Below are 18405 nucleotides of genomic sequence, written 5' to 3' on the forward strand. Positions count from 1 at the left end.
TCACTAGCCCTTCTGGGTAACTCTCTGTTACCTCCTGGGCATGACGTGCTGTGGTATGGAATGCCTCTTTGGCTAGTTTGGGTCAGGTGTCCTGTCTCTTCTTCCTCCCAGCTTTCCCTCCTCCCTGGCAGAGCATGAGGCTCAGAAAGTCCCTGGTCAGATTAAAACATTTGTGTTATCAGCTCTGTTCCCAGGCTGAAAGTCAAAACACAGCGCTGCACCAGCTACTAAGGAGAGAAATGACTGCTACTGCTGAACCCAGGACACTTTAATACCCAGTTAAGGTGTCTCTACACATTGAAGATTGGATATTACTTCCTGAACAGCCACTGTAGTATGACTTATTTTTACAGTACAAGGGCTGTACCCTCACCTCCTGTGCTCATGTTTTTCATTTGTGTAACTATTGCAAATAGTTTCCTATTGCATGTTTATTCTTCAGGTCACTTATGTAGCTCTGGCAGCTTCTGCTAGAGTATTTTTGTTAAACAACTGTAGAGCTTTTTTTATTGGGTTTTTTTTAATTTTACTAATTCTTCAGGTTTTAAATTGAATAGAAAAAATATCTGACTTAGAATACAGACTTCATTGTAAGTATGAGTTGACAGTGTCCCTGTGAGTTGTGGAAAGATAAAACACAGTTTAGAGCTTGACATGCAGAAATATAATTTGACATGCCAAGAAAAAGATACAAGGTTGACTGGTACACCCAGTAATGAAAGATGTTAAGTTTAAATTACTATCCTATAATTTCCTGCCTTGAATGCATGCCTGTGTGCACACTAAGAAATTATCTTCTAGGCAAGAGCATTTGACTTCATTAAGACCTGTTGTTCCTCAGTTGCCTGTACATGTTGCATGTGGAAGAGAATCTGTAGTAAACCCCACATTTTTTAGCAGGGTGAAACTACTGCAGATGAATATGAAAGAAAAAAAGTTTTAAGAATACAGTTGCCAAAATCATACATTCAAAAGTGCACAGTCCACAAGATCCAGATATTTAATCTTTTCTTGTTCAATACAGTAATAGAATTTATTCCAAAATAGCCCTTTACCAATAGGTCTTCAAGTTAAGAGGGTCCTAATGTCTAATCTCCTTCTAATGAGGATTATTTTAATGCTGTCATTTACAGTCATGTTAAAATCGAAGGCTCTATTCATATCGGCAAAATTTTAAATGCAAATGCACTGTGAACACTGTAGAAGGCAAAAGTAACTTGAGGACAAGCCCTGTTTCAAAATCCCTGATTCAGATGTGCCAATTAATGGTCAGCCCTACCAATTTTTCTCATTTGATATTAGGGGGCATGCAAGTCATCACTGCCATTTCAAATAAAAATCCAGAACCCTACTTTGTTCCCCCTTCCTGAATTACACATGTGTAGCACAAACTCAAAGCCTTACTTTGTGGTAAGCAGGTCAGGTTTATTTTTCTGTTGTGAGCTGTTTTAATAAAAAGATTGGAATGCTAATTTAGGCCTTCAAGTCCCTATTAGTTAAGAGTCTCTGGGTAGTGCTTTCTTGGCCCTTTGAGAAGGGGGAGGAGGCAAGCAACTTGCCTACTACAGTGTAGATCTCAACTATGTTTGGTTTTTCCAGCTCTCTTATACAGCTTGTTTGTGCAAGTCACAGCATAACAGACTCAGCTTGTGCTAAGGAAATAGCACAGTGTTTCATAGTGTGATGTTACTGCCTGATAATCATCACAGGGAGGCACAAAACAATGGCAATGAAAATGAAACAAAGGAGCAGTCAAGAGTAGACAAATTCAGAAATTTAGAAATAGCTGAAATGCCACGTTGCTTTTCTGGGATTGAAAGAACCTCACACTTTTATGGCCTCTTCAGTGGAACCCTTTTCAATTCTTTCCTATTACCAAATCACACAAGCCTCTCTACCGACTGAGGATTTTCCTTTGAAATTCACTGAAGACTTCAGCAAAGACAGCTTTAGGTCAGTTTGCACCCTTTGCACTTTCTGGGCACAGTGTTAGTTTGCAATTTGTCATCATTCTTAAATGGTACCGTCATAAAAGGAACCTCCAGATATACTAACACTCCAAAGAGACAAACCAGCTCTTGGCAATGCACTGCCTTCATGGTAGTTCTTTGGGAAAGTGTATGTTCTGGCATCATATAGTTGTGGTTTTTTGGTTTGGGGTTTTTTGGGTTGGTTTTTTTTTGATAATTCTCCCAACAGTTCTTGCTTGGTGACTTCTCTCCTTGAGAGACAGCTCATCATTTCGTACTGTACTCCAGACCTGCTGGGTGTGAGGCTGTGGGGGTGTCTAGGGGAAGTTTCCCCAAACCCAGTTATTTACATAAAGATTTGTGTGGACTTTGCACCAATGAATTCTGGTTCACGTGTGAAAATCCCTTCTCCCAGGTTTCTGTGATAGTCAGAACACTGACACAGTGTTAATAATCCTGTCTGACCTGTTTCAGGTTTCAGAGGCTTTTCATCTGGTCTCTTAAAAGACTGCATTTCTTCTGAAGAGAGTGACAGAACTAACTGCTGAAGGAACTGATCTCCAAAGAACTTATTCCAAATAAAAAAAAAAAGGCATTTTTGTATTTTCTACTTTACAATTGAATTTAGAAGTGCAAGAAGGCTTCTTCAGCTGTTAAAATGGCTACTACAAGGGGCTCCTTTGCTAACAATTTCAAAAGAATGGCAGCAGATTGGCTTTGTTCCCAAGATGAGGCTGAATCAGGTCGTTAGGACAGTGTGAGGTGTCACAAAAGGCAGAAAGTTGTAGCAGTGGTTGTTTTGAAGGGCTGGGGATTGTTTTTCCTCCTTCATGTGATTCATACCCTCTTCAGTAGACATGAGTATCAGTCTGGTACTTAATGCTCTCAAGTTTGTTATTAGAGCTCTTGTTCTGAAAGCTTCACTTTTCCAAATCTCTGCCTGCTGGCAGAAAGTAGTTACAATCCAGTCAGACTGCCTCAACAACACACCTTGAAAGCCTGATTGTACTGAGAGAGAGAGTGGATGTAAGAGACAGAAAATATGAGAGCACATGAACAGGGGAGAATATGGGGGCAGCTCTCTATCACTAGAAGAAAGCAAAACAATTTAATGGCCTAGTTTCTGCCCCCCTCTATATGTTCCTTGTCTTGTCAGGGGCATAAATTGTCTTGGCACAGGCATGTTGCTGACGTGGTCTAAGACTGCTTAGCCTTCTGCAGTGAAATAAATCTTGCCCTGACAAACTATGTCCTGTTGCAGCATGTTTCTGACTGTTCTACAACCTGATGTTGAAGTTATCAACATCACATTCACACTTCCTCCTTTCATACAGATCTTTTTTCATAGACTTTCCAAAATGTATTTGATGTTAATCTTCCCTTGGATACTCATGCACACTAGTGCCATCACCATAGGAGAAACCGTAACACAAGTAACCAGTGACTAATGCTACTCTGTCTTAAGGATTTGAGTGAATTCCACCTTGAACTCATCTGCAGAGTCATAGGCACTGTCTAGACTTCCCTTGATGCAGCTTCTGATTTGCTTTGAAACTTTGACTCATTAACATTTGACAATTGTTCTTGCCTTTTATTGTTTCCTGTTCCTTCTTTCTGAAATGCTAAGATGGGATTTTTTATATGGAGGAATCAAACATAAATCTATACAACTTATGATATTCCTTTCCATAGAAACACTGGGAATCAATAGAAGAAGATGAGAAAAAACCTGAGTAGTCAACCATTTTTTTCTACATTTCACTAAGAGGGGATATAGTGAATCTTGTGAAGACAGTTCTAAACAATTGCTGATATTAATAATGCATGTCAGGGAAGGCGAAGGCCCCAGTTATTTAAAAACATATCTCTCTTTTGAAAGACAAAAAAGGCAACATCTCTTGTAGCTGAGACCAAGAAATACAAGTTAGTCAAGAGGACCACATCCCTTTAAGCAGGTATGTAGGAGCAGTGTGTACAGCAGAGAAAACCTCATTATTCTTTCTCTACTAAGACTTTACAGTAAGATAACTGTTATGTATGTTTTTCTATTTTCTCCAGATCAATCATTTAGTAGCAAAGGTAGTGTGGGGTTTATGGAGTAGGTGCTGACTATATACCTGCAGTTGATGCCCAAAGGCAGTGATGGCATAAACACCGAGTTGGGCACTAGCAGAGATCTGCATGGTATTCATGCTAATAAGCTATGAAATAATTCACAATAAACTTGACGTGGACACCAAAAAGGTCTGTTACCTTGTTGTAAAGGCTGTACCACTATAAAAATTCCACAGGTGCATTATGAAATGCGGAGTGCCTTTCAGCATTTCAATAACCAACGAAGCAGCTATTTTTTATTGCAGATCACTATAGTATTTATTTGTGTGCAAAACCCATCTAATTTGTCTAACATAATGTATTTATGTTATTAGAGGTTTGTTCTGGTTTTAATCTGGTAAAACAAGATATTTTCATTTCATTTATTACTGAGGACTGCTGTGTTTTTTTAGACTGCCTAATGTAAGGAAAATAATTTATCCCTTATTCTTTACCAAATTTGATTTGCTGTGCAAATCTAGTGAGACTGATTCTGTTTGCTGTAAGAAGGACCAAATGCAAACACAATCTGTGGGAACTTTTCTTACTTTCAGGCAAACTGAATTTGTTCTTCTACATGTTTCTATGCTTCTTTTCCTGCTTATTTTCAAATTAGAATGAAATAATGTTTAGCTATCGGTGGACCCCAGATAGTTTGAAAAGAACCTATTTCTAGCTGCTTGCTTTACTCACAAATTGCTAAACTTCAGCCTCAGATACCTGTAATTTTATCTGGCATCCCTATTCTTATTTCCTTATTTAAGGTTGAAATACAACTCTTATTTAAGCACTTGCTTAGATCAGCAAACATAAAAGCAAATGACATGATAGAGTCTGTGTGTCACTTTCAATTATTTTAAGTGAAGGCTTGGTTGGGTTTTTTTTTTTGTGCTGTTTTCGTTTTTGGTTTTTTTTTTTTTAAATCCTGCTAAATTTAAGGCCCTATAAAAATAACCCATTTGAGTCAGGGTCATGAAAGTCCAACTCTCTTGTCTTAATGCCATTTCTAACTACCTATGTCTACTGCAAAAGAAAAACCTAAATGCTATCAGTTAAATGATGGACTGGATCTGTATTGAGGATTTGAATCACATTATCACATAACCTCTCGGCCACATTACACAGCTGTACATGTCCAAATCTTGGTATATCTGTGAATTTGCATCCTTGGTGACTACTAATATTTTGGTGATTGTTACCTTTGCACATCTGGTTTCTGGTTTGTCTTTGAAGTCTTAACACATAATCCATGGTAGAAAAGCAAAAATTAGTTAAGGCTTGTCAGCCACATGTTCTATATCCAAATCCAATAACTTGCTGTAAATATACGGGACAGGAAGAGGCTTTGTGAGTTCAGTCCACAGCCAGAGTAGTATGTTATAGATAATTGTGTATAGAAAATGAATTGGTCTAATTTTGCAATTCATTAGTCCATGTGGAATTTCTGTCGCTGTTAGAAAGTCTCTCTACTATCTCTCATACTTAAATATACATTAGAAAATTAGAAAAGCTATAAATTTTTTTTTGCCCACCTTATTTATTCTTCTTGTAATGTTGGCCTTTCCTTTAAGTTAATGCTTTATTGAAATCAATGGTGTGGTTTTGGTTTTTTCTACCAGTCAGTTCCTTGTATTTTTTCCCCTTTATTTCACTTTTAAAAGAGCTGTGATTGCTAATCAGCATAAAGAGAAGGGGGACACAAAATCACAAAATGGAATATATAAACCTTTAGAATTAGTTTTAAGTAATGTTAAGTTTGATGGCTTTGTGACAGTAGCAATGGAAAATTACTAAAGTGCATGATACATAGAAAAAAAAATAGAATGCAGCTAGAGAACACACTGAGCATTCTTGTACAAGATAAATTGTTATAGTTGACATAGTTTTAAGAAAAACAGTCTAGAAGAACAGGACACAGGGATAAGGAGTATCTGGGAATGGCATGTGTCCAGGATGGGCTACAGTTTAACTGATAAGTAGGAGGACAGGAGGATTATTATGTCTCTGGTGCTAACGAACCAATTAAACTGGTATGAGCATCTACTGCGCGTGCTCCAAAGGCTGCCAGAAGTGATGAAGATTGTTGGAAGAAGTAAACGACCCTCAGAGACCACCACCACAATTCTGTATGCATGTGAGGAACTTTCTGGAAAATGACGTAATGTATGTATGCCCAGGGACTATATAAGGACGGCTTGTGTAGCAACAGAGAGACTCATGTTAGGAGGAGCTATCCCCCATGTCTCCCGGTGCCACAATAAAGAATACCTGCTTGTCAGCTTGAAAACTTTGTTGGCAAGTTTGTTCCTGGAGTTTTCTCCAAATCAGCATTCATCAACTGTTTTCTGATGTCAACTGATGTATCCAGTCCCTCACATGAAAAACAGCTCTCTGTTCAGATTTCCAAGATTAGGAAGCTTTTAAGTTTTCATGGCGATTATTTAGCACTTCTGCTGTTTTTCATATAGGGCCTCACTATGATATATTTTGTAAAACATATGTATGGAAAAATGGGGTCATCACACAATGAATATTTAATCTAAACAGAAAACAAATAAGCAAGCAGTATCTTTACTGTTTTTACTCTTGAAAGTACTAAAGGTCAGCGTCTTTTATGTAAAGCATTTAAGATTTACTGACAGTAAAGAAATAAGTAAAGAAATGTCTTAAGCTTTACATTAAACACTCTATTTGTTCTGAGATTAAGCATTCTTTAGTTGCAGCCATATGACAGATAGATACCAAAAAAGAGGAATTCCTTATCATCTACTTCATCCCTAACAGTGCATTGTGAATAATCTCTTTTTAGGGAATCAAAAAACCTTTTACTGAAGTAATTAAAGCCAACATTGGAGATGCACATGCAATGGGACAGAGGCCAATCACCTTCCTTCGTCAGGTAAGAATATTATAAAATATTATTCTTATTTTTTTATTAGATTACCAAGAATGCCTTAAAATCTGTCTGGTGTGTGTAGTAGCATAAATGATTCCCTAGATGCACTTAGACTGAACATAGTTCTTTTGTAAAGAATTACAGATTTTGATTTCTGAGTTGAAGTCCTATACCTTGCTTGCTCAGCGTCCTCTTTCAACACAGTAGCTTTCCTTATGTTTCATATTATTCCCCATCCATACATTCTCCGGACAATTCTCCTATGTTATCAGTCTGCACATTCATTATGAATAGTGCACTTCAAAAAAGAAAGTGGTTGTCTTCAAAGAAAAAAGCAAATGCCTTTCTTCATCTGACAGTTTAAGGTCTTCATGCAGTTGGGTTGTAATGTTGCTGATCTTGCACATTTTACCTCTGGTCGGTTAACTTTTAGGAAAGACTACAACAGAATTCACCTTTGTGTATTATTCCTAAAACACAAGCAAAATTTAAAACTAGTATTACACTATTTACTGAGCATCCCTTACACACACATGTAATATCCACAGTCTATAATAATGTAAATTCAGAGTTCCAAGACAAACTGAAACCCTATCAAACTGGGGGTCCAGGTGATGAGATTATAAAATTGAGCTATACAGCAAACTGCTGGCAAACTAGGAAGACCAGAGCTTCTTACAAATTATTCAGAACCAATGTTATTAAATAAAATACTGGGTAAATGGGAAATTCTTCCTCTCCATGACTGTGTGCACACATGGATTAATTATTCAGTCACTGTCCCAGAAGATGACAACAGCCTATCCATATCACACCATATAAGCATAAAAATGACAGACTGGAACAAATTAATCTGATCTCAGATATAGAATCATAGAATAGTTCGGGTTGGAAAGGACATTAAGATCATCTAGTTCCAACCCCCCTGCCATCTAGATTCTTTGTGTCTTACATTCCTTCATAAAATTAATTCTGCTAGGTCATGTTTCTACTTTTACTATGTTCTATATCACCACTTCTTTTTTAGTTAATTATTTCATACAAATTCAAATTAGTAATAACTATAAGTTATTTCTGGGAAGGTGTCCTGGGTTCAGCAGTAGAAGTCATTTTTCTCCTTAGTAGCTGCTGCAGCACTGTGTTTTGACTTTCGGCTTGGGAACAGAGCTGATAACACAAATGTTTTAGTCTGACCAAGGACTTTGTGAGTCTCATGCTCTACCAGGGATGAGGGGAGGACGGGAGGAAGCAGAGACAGGACACCTGACCCAAGCTAGCCAAGGAGGTATTCCATACCCCAGCACGTCATGCCCAGGGAGGTAACTGGGAGTTACCCAGAAGGGTACGGGCTCTCTTCAGGGGGGTTGAACTCGTTCAGCGGGTGGTATTGTATTCTCTTCCCTTGTTATTTTCTCTTATCATTATTATAATTGGTGGTAGCAGTAGTGATTTGTGTTATACCTTAGTTCCTGGGCTGTCCTTATCTCAACCTGTGGGAGTTACATTCTCTTGATTCTCCTCCCCACCCCTCCAGGGGGGGGGGGGGGAAGGAAAGAAAGAGGGAGAAGGGGGGGGGGGGGAGTGAGTGAACGAGCTGTGTGGCTTGGTTTAAACCACAACAGTACTTTTTGGCGCTCAACGTGGTGCACGAGGGGTTGAGATCACAACAGATCTGACCAGAGTGTGTCTAATCGTATTTGTGATAAGCATTCATTGTTTTAGATTAATAGTCACTTGTCACAACGCTGATTTATTGGCTCTCAGAATTGTTCCTCTTGATCTCACAGTCTCAGTATATCGTCCCTTACTTAGAGCCGGTATTTGCTGTGGTAATGTTTTTCAAGTGTGGGGCTTGGGCTAAGGTTCTTGTCTCATTGTACTTTATGGTAAAGACTTGTAACACAATAGAATCATCGATCGTGAAACTGATCTGGCTTATGTTCTCAGTGTGGTCACAACCTTCATACTTTGGGAGGTATATAATAAAAGTGCTTAGCAATTACACATCTTTTTTCTCCTCGGGTGGTCAACCTGTGAAGGAGACATTCTTTTACCCTCCCAGCCCTGCTCCCAGACCATTTAAAGCATCATTTGAGAGTTTTGAAGTTTTTCAATGGCCTTTTAATACTGTTGAGACCTGTTTGCTGATTGTGATGGGGATCACCATGTTGGCACGCATACAGAGTATGTTTTGCCCACGACCATTTCATCTGATTTCAAGAGTTAAGCAGAGTCAGGTTTGGGCCTTGTCTGGGGTTAAACGACAATATAGGAGGACCAAGAGATTTTCCCCGAGGCTGGACAGCCATGAGTGGCAGGGTGTGTTGGATAGTATGGGCAAGTATCTAGGTCAGTGGGCCCCTCCAGTACTTTGGAATTTCACCATTGAACAAGTGCAAAATCCGGAAGAATTAGTAAAACACTTAAATGAGGTGTGTGGACAGTATGGCCATACCAGAGAAGGACAAATCATGGCAACGTGCTGGGGCTTGGCCTATGCTTACAGGCCCTTGTTCAACACTATCCAGCACCTTCAAAAGGAAAAAAATGCCCCTGCATATGAGGGCAAAGCAACAGTCAGCGCAGCTACTCCAGATCCAAGCACAGCAGCTACACCACCCCCAGCGACAAGTACAGTCGCTACCCAAACTTTGGCTGCAATGGACAGCGCAGCTACCCCAGCAATGGACAGCGTAGCTGCCCCAGCGACAAGTACAGCAGCTACTCAAACTTCGTCTACAACAGTCAGCGCAGCTACCCCAGTTCCAAGCACAGCAGCTACACCACCCCCAGCGACAAGTACAGTTGCTACTCAAAGCACAGTGATAATCACTGCAGCTAAATCAGAGGACCAATTCGTGCCAATATCAGTTGCCCCTGTAAGCAAGAGAAAAAGCAAAAAAGAGGCAAGAAGGGGGAAGCAAGATGAAGAAACGATGTATTCACCACCCAGTCCAGCATCTGATCAGGAGTCATCATCACATGATGAAGAAGAAGAAGAAGAGGTGACTTCTCAACCTCGGACCTCAACCGAGCTATGGAATATGCGAAAAGATTTTACCCGTCAACCAGGGGAGCACATCATCACCTGGTTGCTCCGATGCTGGGACAATGGGGCCAATGGTCACAAGCTAGAAGGTAGGGAAGCCAAGCAGCTGGGATCACTTGCTGGAGAAGGGGGAATTGACAAAGCAATTGCAAGAGAGAAAAAGTCCTTCAGTCTTTAAAGGCCGCTCTTGGCAGCTGTTAAAGAAAGGTTTCCATACAAGGACGATGTTATGAGTCATTCAGCCAAGTGGACTACTTTAGACAAAGGCATCCAGTCTCTGAGGGAATCAGCCATCGTAGAGATGATTTATCACATCAAGCCAAATAATGGGGATATACCCATAGACCCAGATGAAGTCGAATGTACATGACGCATGTAGCGAAACCTAACACAGAATGCACCGTCATCATATGCCCATTCATTGGCAACAGTAACCTGGAATGACATAGTACCACTAACAGTAGATGAAATGATTCATAAACTCCGAAAGTTCGAAGACAATCTCACCCCTTCCATCATCTCAGCTGTGGAAAAACTGTCCCAGGATCTCAAACAATTGAGGGACGATCTATCTGATTTATCCAGCTCCTCACGTGTACCAACACACGTCTCAGCTATTAACAAAAGGCATCCTATTCTTTGAGAGAGAAGATACAGGTGGTATAAGCCACAGGCCACCCTATGGTTTTACCTGTGGGATCACGGAGAAGACATGACGAAGTGGGATGGAAAACCTTTTTCAGCTTTGGAGGAACGGGTGAGTGAATTGAAGAGGGGAGCAAGGCCCAAGACTCATCATCCCATGAGAGCTGTGGCTTCAGTGTCTAGTGAGTAGGTTCCCAGATGGAGTAGAAGAGCTGACTTTACTCCAGCTCCTGTGATAACGAAGAATAATCCCTTTCAACGTGACTTAAGTGTTCAACGTTGTGATGACTATTAGAGGGGCCCTGCCTCCAGCCAGGTGGAGGTAGGGGACAATCGGATTTACTGGGCTGGGTGGATCAGATGGCCTGGCACATCAGTCCCAGAGAAGTATAGGGCTCTAGGAGATAACAGTGCACAGCATAACCTGATGCCATCAAGCAGTCAAGGGGTGGAACCCATCTATATTTCTGAAGTGACAGGAGGATCCCAAGAGTTGACTGTACTGGAGGCTGAAATAAGCCTGACTGGGAGGAAATGTCAAAAGCACCCCATTGTGACTGATCCAGAGGCTCCATGCATCCTCGGCATAGACTGTCTCAGGAGAGGGTACTTCAAAGACCCCAAAGGGTACCGATGGGCTTTTGGTATTGCTGCTTTGGAGACTGAGGAAATTGAGCAGCTGTCCACCTTGCCTGGTCTCTCAGAGGATCCTTCTGTTGTGGGGCTGCTGAAAGTCAAAGAACAACAAGTGCCAATCACGACCACAACAGTGCACTGGCGGCAATATCGCACCAACTGAGACTCCCTGATTCTTATCCATCAGCTGATTCGTAGACTGGAGAGTCAGGGAGTGATCAGCAGGACCCTCTCACCCTTTAATAGCCCCATATGGCCAGTGTGAAAGTCTAACGGAGAGTGGAGACTAACAGTAGACTATCGTGGCCTGAATGAAGTCACACCGCCATTGAGTGCTGCCGTACCAGACATGCTAGAACTTCAGTATGAATTAGAGCTAAAGGCAGCCAAGTGTTATGCCACAACTGATATTGCCAATGCATTTTTCTCAATTCCTTTGGCAGCAGAATGCAGGCCACAGTTTGCTTTCACTTGGAGGGGTGTCCATTTCACTTGGAACCGACTGCCCCAGGGGTGGAAACACAGCCCTACCATTTGCCATGGACTGATCCAGACTGCACTGGAACAGGGGCAAGCTCCAGAACACCTGCAGTACATTGATGACATTATTGTGTGGGGTGATACAGCGGAAGAAGTCTTTGAGAAAGGGAGGAAAGTCATCCAAATCCTGCTGAAAGCTGGTTTTGCCATAAAACGGAGTAAGGTCAAGGGACCTGCACAGGAGATTCAATTTTTGGGAATAAAATGGCAAGATGGACATAGACAGATCCCCACAGATGTGATCAACAAGATAACAGCAATGTCTCCACCAACTAATAAGAAAGAAACACAAGCTTTCTTGGGTGCTGTGGGGTTCTGGATAATGCACATCCCAAATTACATTTCGATTGTAAGCCCTCTCTATCATGTGACCCAGAAGAAGAATGATTTTAAATGGGGCCCTGAGCAACAACAAGCCTTTGAGCAAATTAAACGCGATATAGTTCATGTAGTAGCCCTTGGACCAGTCTGGACTGGGCCAGATGTAAAAAATGTACTGTACACTACAGCTCGGGAAAAATGGTCCTACCTGGAGCCTCTGGCCGAAACCTCCAGGGGAGACTCGAGGTCGACCCCTCGGCTTTTGGAGTCGGGGATACAAAGGATCTGAGGCCAGCTATATTTTGACGCGGGAGTCACGGACAATGCAGAAATGATCAATGTGATCAAGCAATTGCCACAGTTTATTGCGTATACACTGGGTTATATACCGATCGAGTTCTTCCAGCTTGCGTCATTTCCTTAGATACAGCATTTCCATTGGCTAGCATTCAAAGGTTAACTTAAGTCATAAGCCTAGCAACAACAATTCCATTGGCTAATGTTCTAACATTCAAAAGTTAACAGTGTCGACTTGCTAAACATTGCTTGCCAACCACAACTTTTCAACATCTTAATTCTGCAGTTTCGCATCCTGTTTCTAACTATAAAACTATACAGCATCAACAATCTTACTTCCCTAATATGCCTCCCCAGATGCTCTGGTTATGTTTAGGCCCAAGCTCTCTTTATTTCAATCAAAGGAGCATGAGTTCTATCCAAGGCCTCTTGCCTCTGCTCACAACTATGACAAACTTGCCCACAGCTATAACCCAACTGAAAAAGAGATACCAGCAGCATATGAAGGGGTTCGAGCTGCTTTGGAAGTGATTGGCACTGAAGCACAGCTCCTCATTGGCACCCTGGTTGCCCAGGCTGGGCTGGATGTTCAAAGGCAGGGTATTCTCTACACATCATGCAACTGATGCTACATGGAGTAAGTGCGCTGCACTAATAACACAATGAGCTTGAATAGGAAATCCCAGTCATCCAGGCATTCTAGAAGTCATCATGGACTGGCCAGAGGGCAAAGATTTTGGAATGTCACCAGAGGAGGTGGTGATGCGTGCTGAAGTGGCCCCACCATATAATAAACTGTCAGAAAGTTAAAAACAGTATGCCTTGTTTACTGATGGGTCCTGCCGTATTGTGGGAAAGCATAGGAGATGGAAGGCAGCCGTATGGAGTCCTCGACAGCAAGTTACAGAAACTGTTGGAGGAGAGGGCGAATCGAGTCACTTTGCTGAGGTGAAAGCCATCCAGCTGGCCCTGGACGTTGCTGAATGAGAAAAGTGTCCAGTACTTTATACCGACTCATGGATGGTGGCAAATGCCCTGTGGGGGTGGTTGCAGCAATGGAAGCAGAGCAACTGGCAACGCAGAGGTAAACCCATCTGGGCTGCTGTACTGTGGCAAGATATCGCTGCCCGGGTGCAGAACCTGGTGGTGAAGGTACACCATGTAGATGTTCATGTACCTAAGAGTTGGGCCACTGAGGAACACCAGAACAACCAACAAGTGGATAAAGCTGCTAAGATTGAAGTGGCTCAGATGAACTCAGATTGGGAACATAAAGGTAAATTATTTTTGGCCCGGTGGGCCCATGACACTTCAGGCCATCAGGGCAGAGATGCAACATATAGATGGGCCCGTGAACGAGGGGTGGACTTAGCAGTGGGCACTATTGGCCATGTTATTCATGAGTGTGAAACGTGCTTCAATTAAACAAGCCAAACAGTTAAAGCCTCTTTGGTATGGAGGACGATGGCTGAAGTACAAATATGGGGAGGCCTGGCAGATTGACTATATCACACTCCCACCAACCCGCCAAGGCAAGCGCCATATGCTGACCATGGTGGAAGCAACCAGCAGATGGCTGGAAACATGCTGTGACCCCCACCACTGCCCGGAACACTTTCCTGGGCCTTGAGAAACAGATTTTTTGGCGACACGGCACCCCAGAGAGAATTGAGTCAGATAACGGGACTCATTTCTGGAATAACCTTATAGACAGTTGGGCCAAAGAGCATGGCACTGAGTGGGTATATCACATCCCCTATCATGCACCGGCCTCTGGGAAAACTGAACCGTAAAATGGGCTGTTAAAAACCACACTGAGAGCAATGGGTGGGGGAGCTTTCAAGCATTTCACACTTACCAAAGGCCGCCTGGTTAGTCAGCACCAGAGGATATGCCAACAGAGCTGGCCCAGCCCAGTCAGAACTTTTACATATTGTAGAGGGGGACAAAGTTCCTGTGGTGCACATGAAGAATTTGCTGGGGAAGACAGTCTGGGTTATTCCTGCTTCAGGTAAAGGCAAACCCACTTGTGGGATTGCTTTTGCTCAGGGACCCGGATATACTTGGTGGGTAATGCGGGAAGATGGGGAAGTCCAATGTATAGAATCATAGAATCATAGAATCATAGAATAGTTAGGGTTGGAAAGGACCTCAAGATCATCTAGTTCCAACCCCCCTGCCATGGGCAGGGACATCTCACACTAAACCATCCCACACAAGGCTTCATCCAACATGGCCTTGAACACTGCCAGGGATGGAGCACTCACAACCTCCCTGGGCAACCGATTCCAGTGTCTCACCACCCTAACAGGAAAGAATTTCCTCCTTATATCCAATCTAAACTTCCCCTGTTTAAGTTTTAACCCATTACCCCTTGTCCTGTCACTACAGTCCCTGACGAAGAGTCCCTCCCCAGCATCCCTATAGGCCCCCTTCAGATACTGGAAGGCTGCTATTAGGTCCCCACGCAGCCTTCTCTTCTCCAGGCTGAACAGCCCCAACTTCCTCAGCCTGTCCTCATAAGGGAGGTGCTCCAGTCCCCTGATCATCCTTGTGGCCCTCCTCTGGACTTGTTCCAGCAGTTCCATGTCCTTTTTATGTTGAACAGCACACAATACTCCAGGTGAGGTCTCACAAGAGCAGAGTAGAGGGGCAGGATCACCTCTTTTGACCTGCTGGTCACGCTCCTTTTGATGCAGCCCAGGATATGGTTGGCTTTCTGGGCTGTGAGCGCACACTGCCTGCTCATGTACATTTTCTCATCGACCAGCACCCCCAAGTCCTTCTCTGCAGGGCCGCTCTGAATCTCTTCTTTGCCCAGTCTGTAGCTGTGCCTGGGATTGCTCCAACCCAGGTGTAGGACCTTGCACTTGTCCTGGTTGAACTTCATAAGGTTGGCATCAACCCACCTCACAAGCATGTCAAAGTCCGTCTGGATCGCATCCCTTCCCTCCAGTATATCAACCGGACCACACAGCTTGGTGTCTTCAGCAAACTTGCTGAGGGCGCACTCAATCCCACTGTCCGTGTCGCCGACGAAGATGTTGAACAAGACCGGTCCCAACACCGATCCCTGAGGGACACCACTCGTTACTGGTCTCCAGCCGGACATCGAGCCATTGACCACAACTCTTTGTGTGCGGCCATCCAGCCAGTTCTTTATCCACCGAGTGGTCCATCCATCAAATTTATATCTCTCCAATTTAGAGAGAAGGATGTCATGTGGGACAGTGTCAAATGATTTGCACAAGTCCAGGTAGATGACATCAACTGCTTTACCCTTGTCCATCAATTCTGTAGCCCCATCATAGAAGGCCACCAAATTGGTCAGGCAGGATTTCCCCTTAGTGAAGCCATGCTGGCTGTCACCAAGCACCTTGTTGTTTTTCATGTGCCTTAGCATGCTGTCCAGGAGAATGTGCTCCAAGATTTTGCCAGGCAAAGAGGTGAGACTGACTGGTCTGTAATTCCCTGGGTCTTCCATTTTCCCCTTCTTGAAAATGGGGGTTATATTTCCCTTTTTCCAGTCGTCGGGAACTTCACCTGACTGCCATGATTTTTCAAATATGAAGGACAGTGGCTTAGCAACTTCATTTGCCAGCTCCTTCAGGACCCGCGGATGGATTTTATTAGGTCCCAGGGACTTGTGCGTGTTCAGATTTTTAAGATGGTCTCGAACCAGATCCTCTCTTACATTGGGCCCAAGGTCTTCATTCTCACAGTCCCTGCGTCTACCTTCTAAGACCTGGTGCAGTCAGAGCCTTTGCCAGTGAAGACTGTGGCAAAGAAGTTATTCAGAACCTCAGCCTTCTCCAAATCCTGTGTAGCCAGTTCTCCCAAAAGCTCTCTCAGGGGGCCTATGTTGTCCCTAGTCTTTTTTTTGTTTGCTACTCACCTGTAGAATCCCTTCCTGTTATCCTTAACATCCCTGGCCAAGTTTAATTCTAACTGGGCCTTAGCCTTCCTAACCTGGTCTCTAGCTTCCCGGACAACATCCCTGTACTCTACTCAGGCTGCCTGTCCTTGCTTCCATTTTTTATAAGCCTCTATTTTCCTTTGAATTTTCCTCAGCAGCTCCTTATCCATCCAAGGAGGTCTCCTGGCCCTTCTGCTGCACTTCCTTCTAGTTGGGATGCAGCACTCCTGAGCTTGTAGCAGGGGATCCTTGAATATCAACCAAGAGTCTTGGGCCCCCCTGCCCTCCAGGGCTATATCCCATGGAACCTTACTAAGCAGGCTCCTGAAGAGGCCAAAGTCTGCTCTTTTGAAGTCCAGGGCAGTGAGCTTGCTACACGCTCTTCTCACTGTCCCGGGGATCTCAAATTCGACCATCTCGTGATCGCTGCATCCAAGGCTGCTCTGGACTACCACATTCTCAACAAACCCTTCCCTGTTGGTGAGCACAAGGTCAAGCATGGCTCCTCTCCTTGTCGGCTCCTCTATTAGTTGCAGAAGGAAGTTGTCTTCCACACAATCGAGGAACCTCCTGGATTGCTTGTGCTGTGCAGTGCCATCATTCCAACAGATGTCAGGGTGGTTGAAATCCCCCATGAGAACAAGGGCCTGCGAGCGTGAGGCTTTTCCTATCTGTCTGTAGAGTGCTTCATCCACAGGTTCTCCTTGATCAGGCGGCCTGTATCAGATCCCCACAGTAATGTCTCCCATGGCTGTTTTCCCTTTAACCCTGACCCACAAACTCTCTGTAAACTGCTCGCCTGTCCCCAGACAGACTTCCATACTCTCCAGCCTATCCCTAACATAAAGGGCAACTCCCCCTCCCCGCCTGCCAGGCCTGTCTTTTCTAAAGAGCCTGTAACCTTCCATTCCAACACTCCAGTCATAGGAGCCATCCCACCATGTTTCTGTGATGCCTATTATATCATACCCCCGTAGATGTGTACACATCTCTAATTCCTCTTGTTTGTTCCCCATGCTACGGGCGTTTGTATAGAGGCATCTTAGATGAGCTCCAATCGAAGCTGGCTTGTTGGCTGGAGCAGCTGGAATATATGTACATTGTTCCGAGCATTTATTATAGGTTCTGGCAACTGACTGGGTGTGTTGGGATGGAATGATGCCCCCCTCCCTCAACACATCTAGTTTAAAGCCTCCTTGACCAGTCTGGCAAGCCTCCTACCAAAACTGTTCTTCCCCTTCTTTACTAGAGCAGCTCCACCAGCCCCCGGTAGTCCTGGCCTACGAACTTCAGTCCTATGTTCAAGACACCCAAACCCCTGACTATGACACCACCCTTTTAACCATTTATTAACCTGGCCAATCCTCCTAGCTTTTTCTTGGTCCTCCCCTGTGTCCTGGAGAATTGACGAAAAGACTATCTGAGCACCAGAGCCCCTAACCACCTCTCCCAGGGCTCTGTAGTCTTTCTTTATGGTCCCCAGTCTACTAGTATCTATATCCCTAGCACCCACATGGATCACCAGGAGTGGGTAATAGTCCATGGAACTTATTAGAGCAGGCAGCCTCTCTGTAACATCCCTGATCCGTGCCCCGGTAGGCAGCACACCTCCCTCGAGACGGGGTCAGGCCGACAGACGAGTGCTTCCGTCCCTTTCAAAGTAGAATCCCCTATTTCTATGACCCGCCGCTTTTTCTTTGTAGTGCCAGTAGAGATCTTTACCCGTGCATAATCCGTCTGTTTGTGGTGCAAGTGTCTTTCCTCGTTAGTCTCCTGCAGGACAGCAAAGCGGTTCTGCGTGGGGACAACAGATTTAGGAGGAAGCTCCTTGCCTTTAATTGTCCTTTTCCTCCTTCTTTTGTTATTTTTTTTTGTCACTAATTCCCAACTTCCCGGGTTGGTGGCCTCCTTCTTTCCTTCATGAGCTGGAGGGGAAGCTTGAGGCCCCTGCACAGTATGGGGCTGGAGCAAGCAGCCCTGCTTCCTCTCAGCCACCCTGACATCTTGAAGCCCGCTAATAGCATTCCGCAGCTCAGCCACC

At 43.7% G+C, this 18405-nt stretch overlaps 1 protein-coding gene across 3 annotated transcripts in view; it reads left to right on the forward strand.

Moving 5' to 3' along the window:
- Positions 1-18405, forward strand: part of LOC136004216 (alanine aminotransferase 2-like) — a 74038-nt gene that overhangs the window by 20711 nt on the left and 34922 nt on the right. For all 3 annotated transcript variants that reach the window (XM_065660510.1, XM_065660511.1, XM_065660512.1), the window contains exon 2: positions 6874-6963. In XM_065660510.1, the coding sequence (XP_065516582.1) occupies positions 6874-6963 (90 nt within the window). The remainder of the gene's footprint in view (positions 1-6873; positions 6964-18405) is intronic.

This window comes from Lathamus discolor, chromosome W (genome assembly GCF_037157495.1).
Source record: "Lathamus discolor isolate bLatDis1 chromosome W, bLatDis1.hap1, whole genome shotgun sequence".
Taxonomy (NCBI): domain Eukaryota; kingdom Metazoa; phylum Chordata; class Aves; order Psittaciformes; family Psittacidae; genus Lathamus; species Lathamus discolor.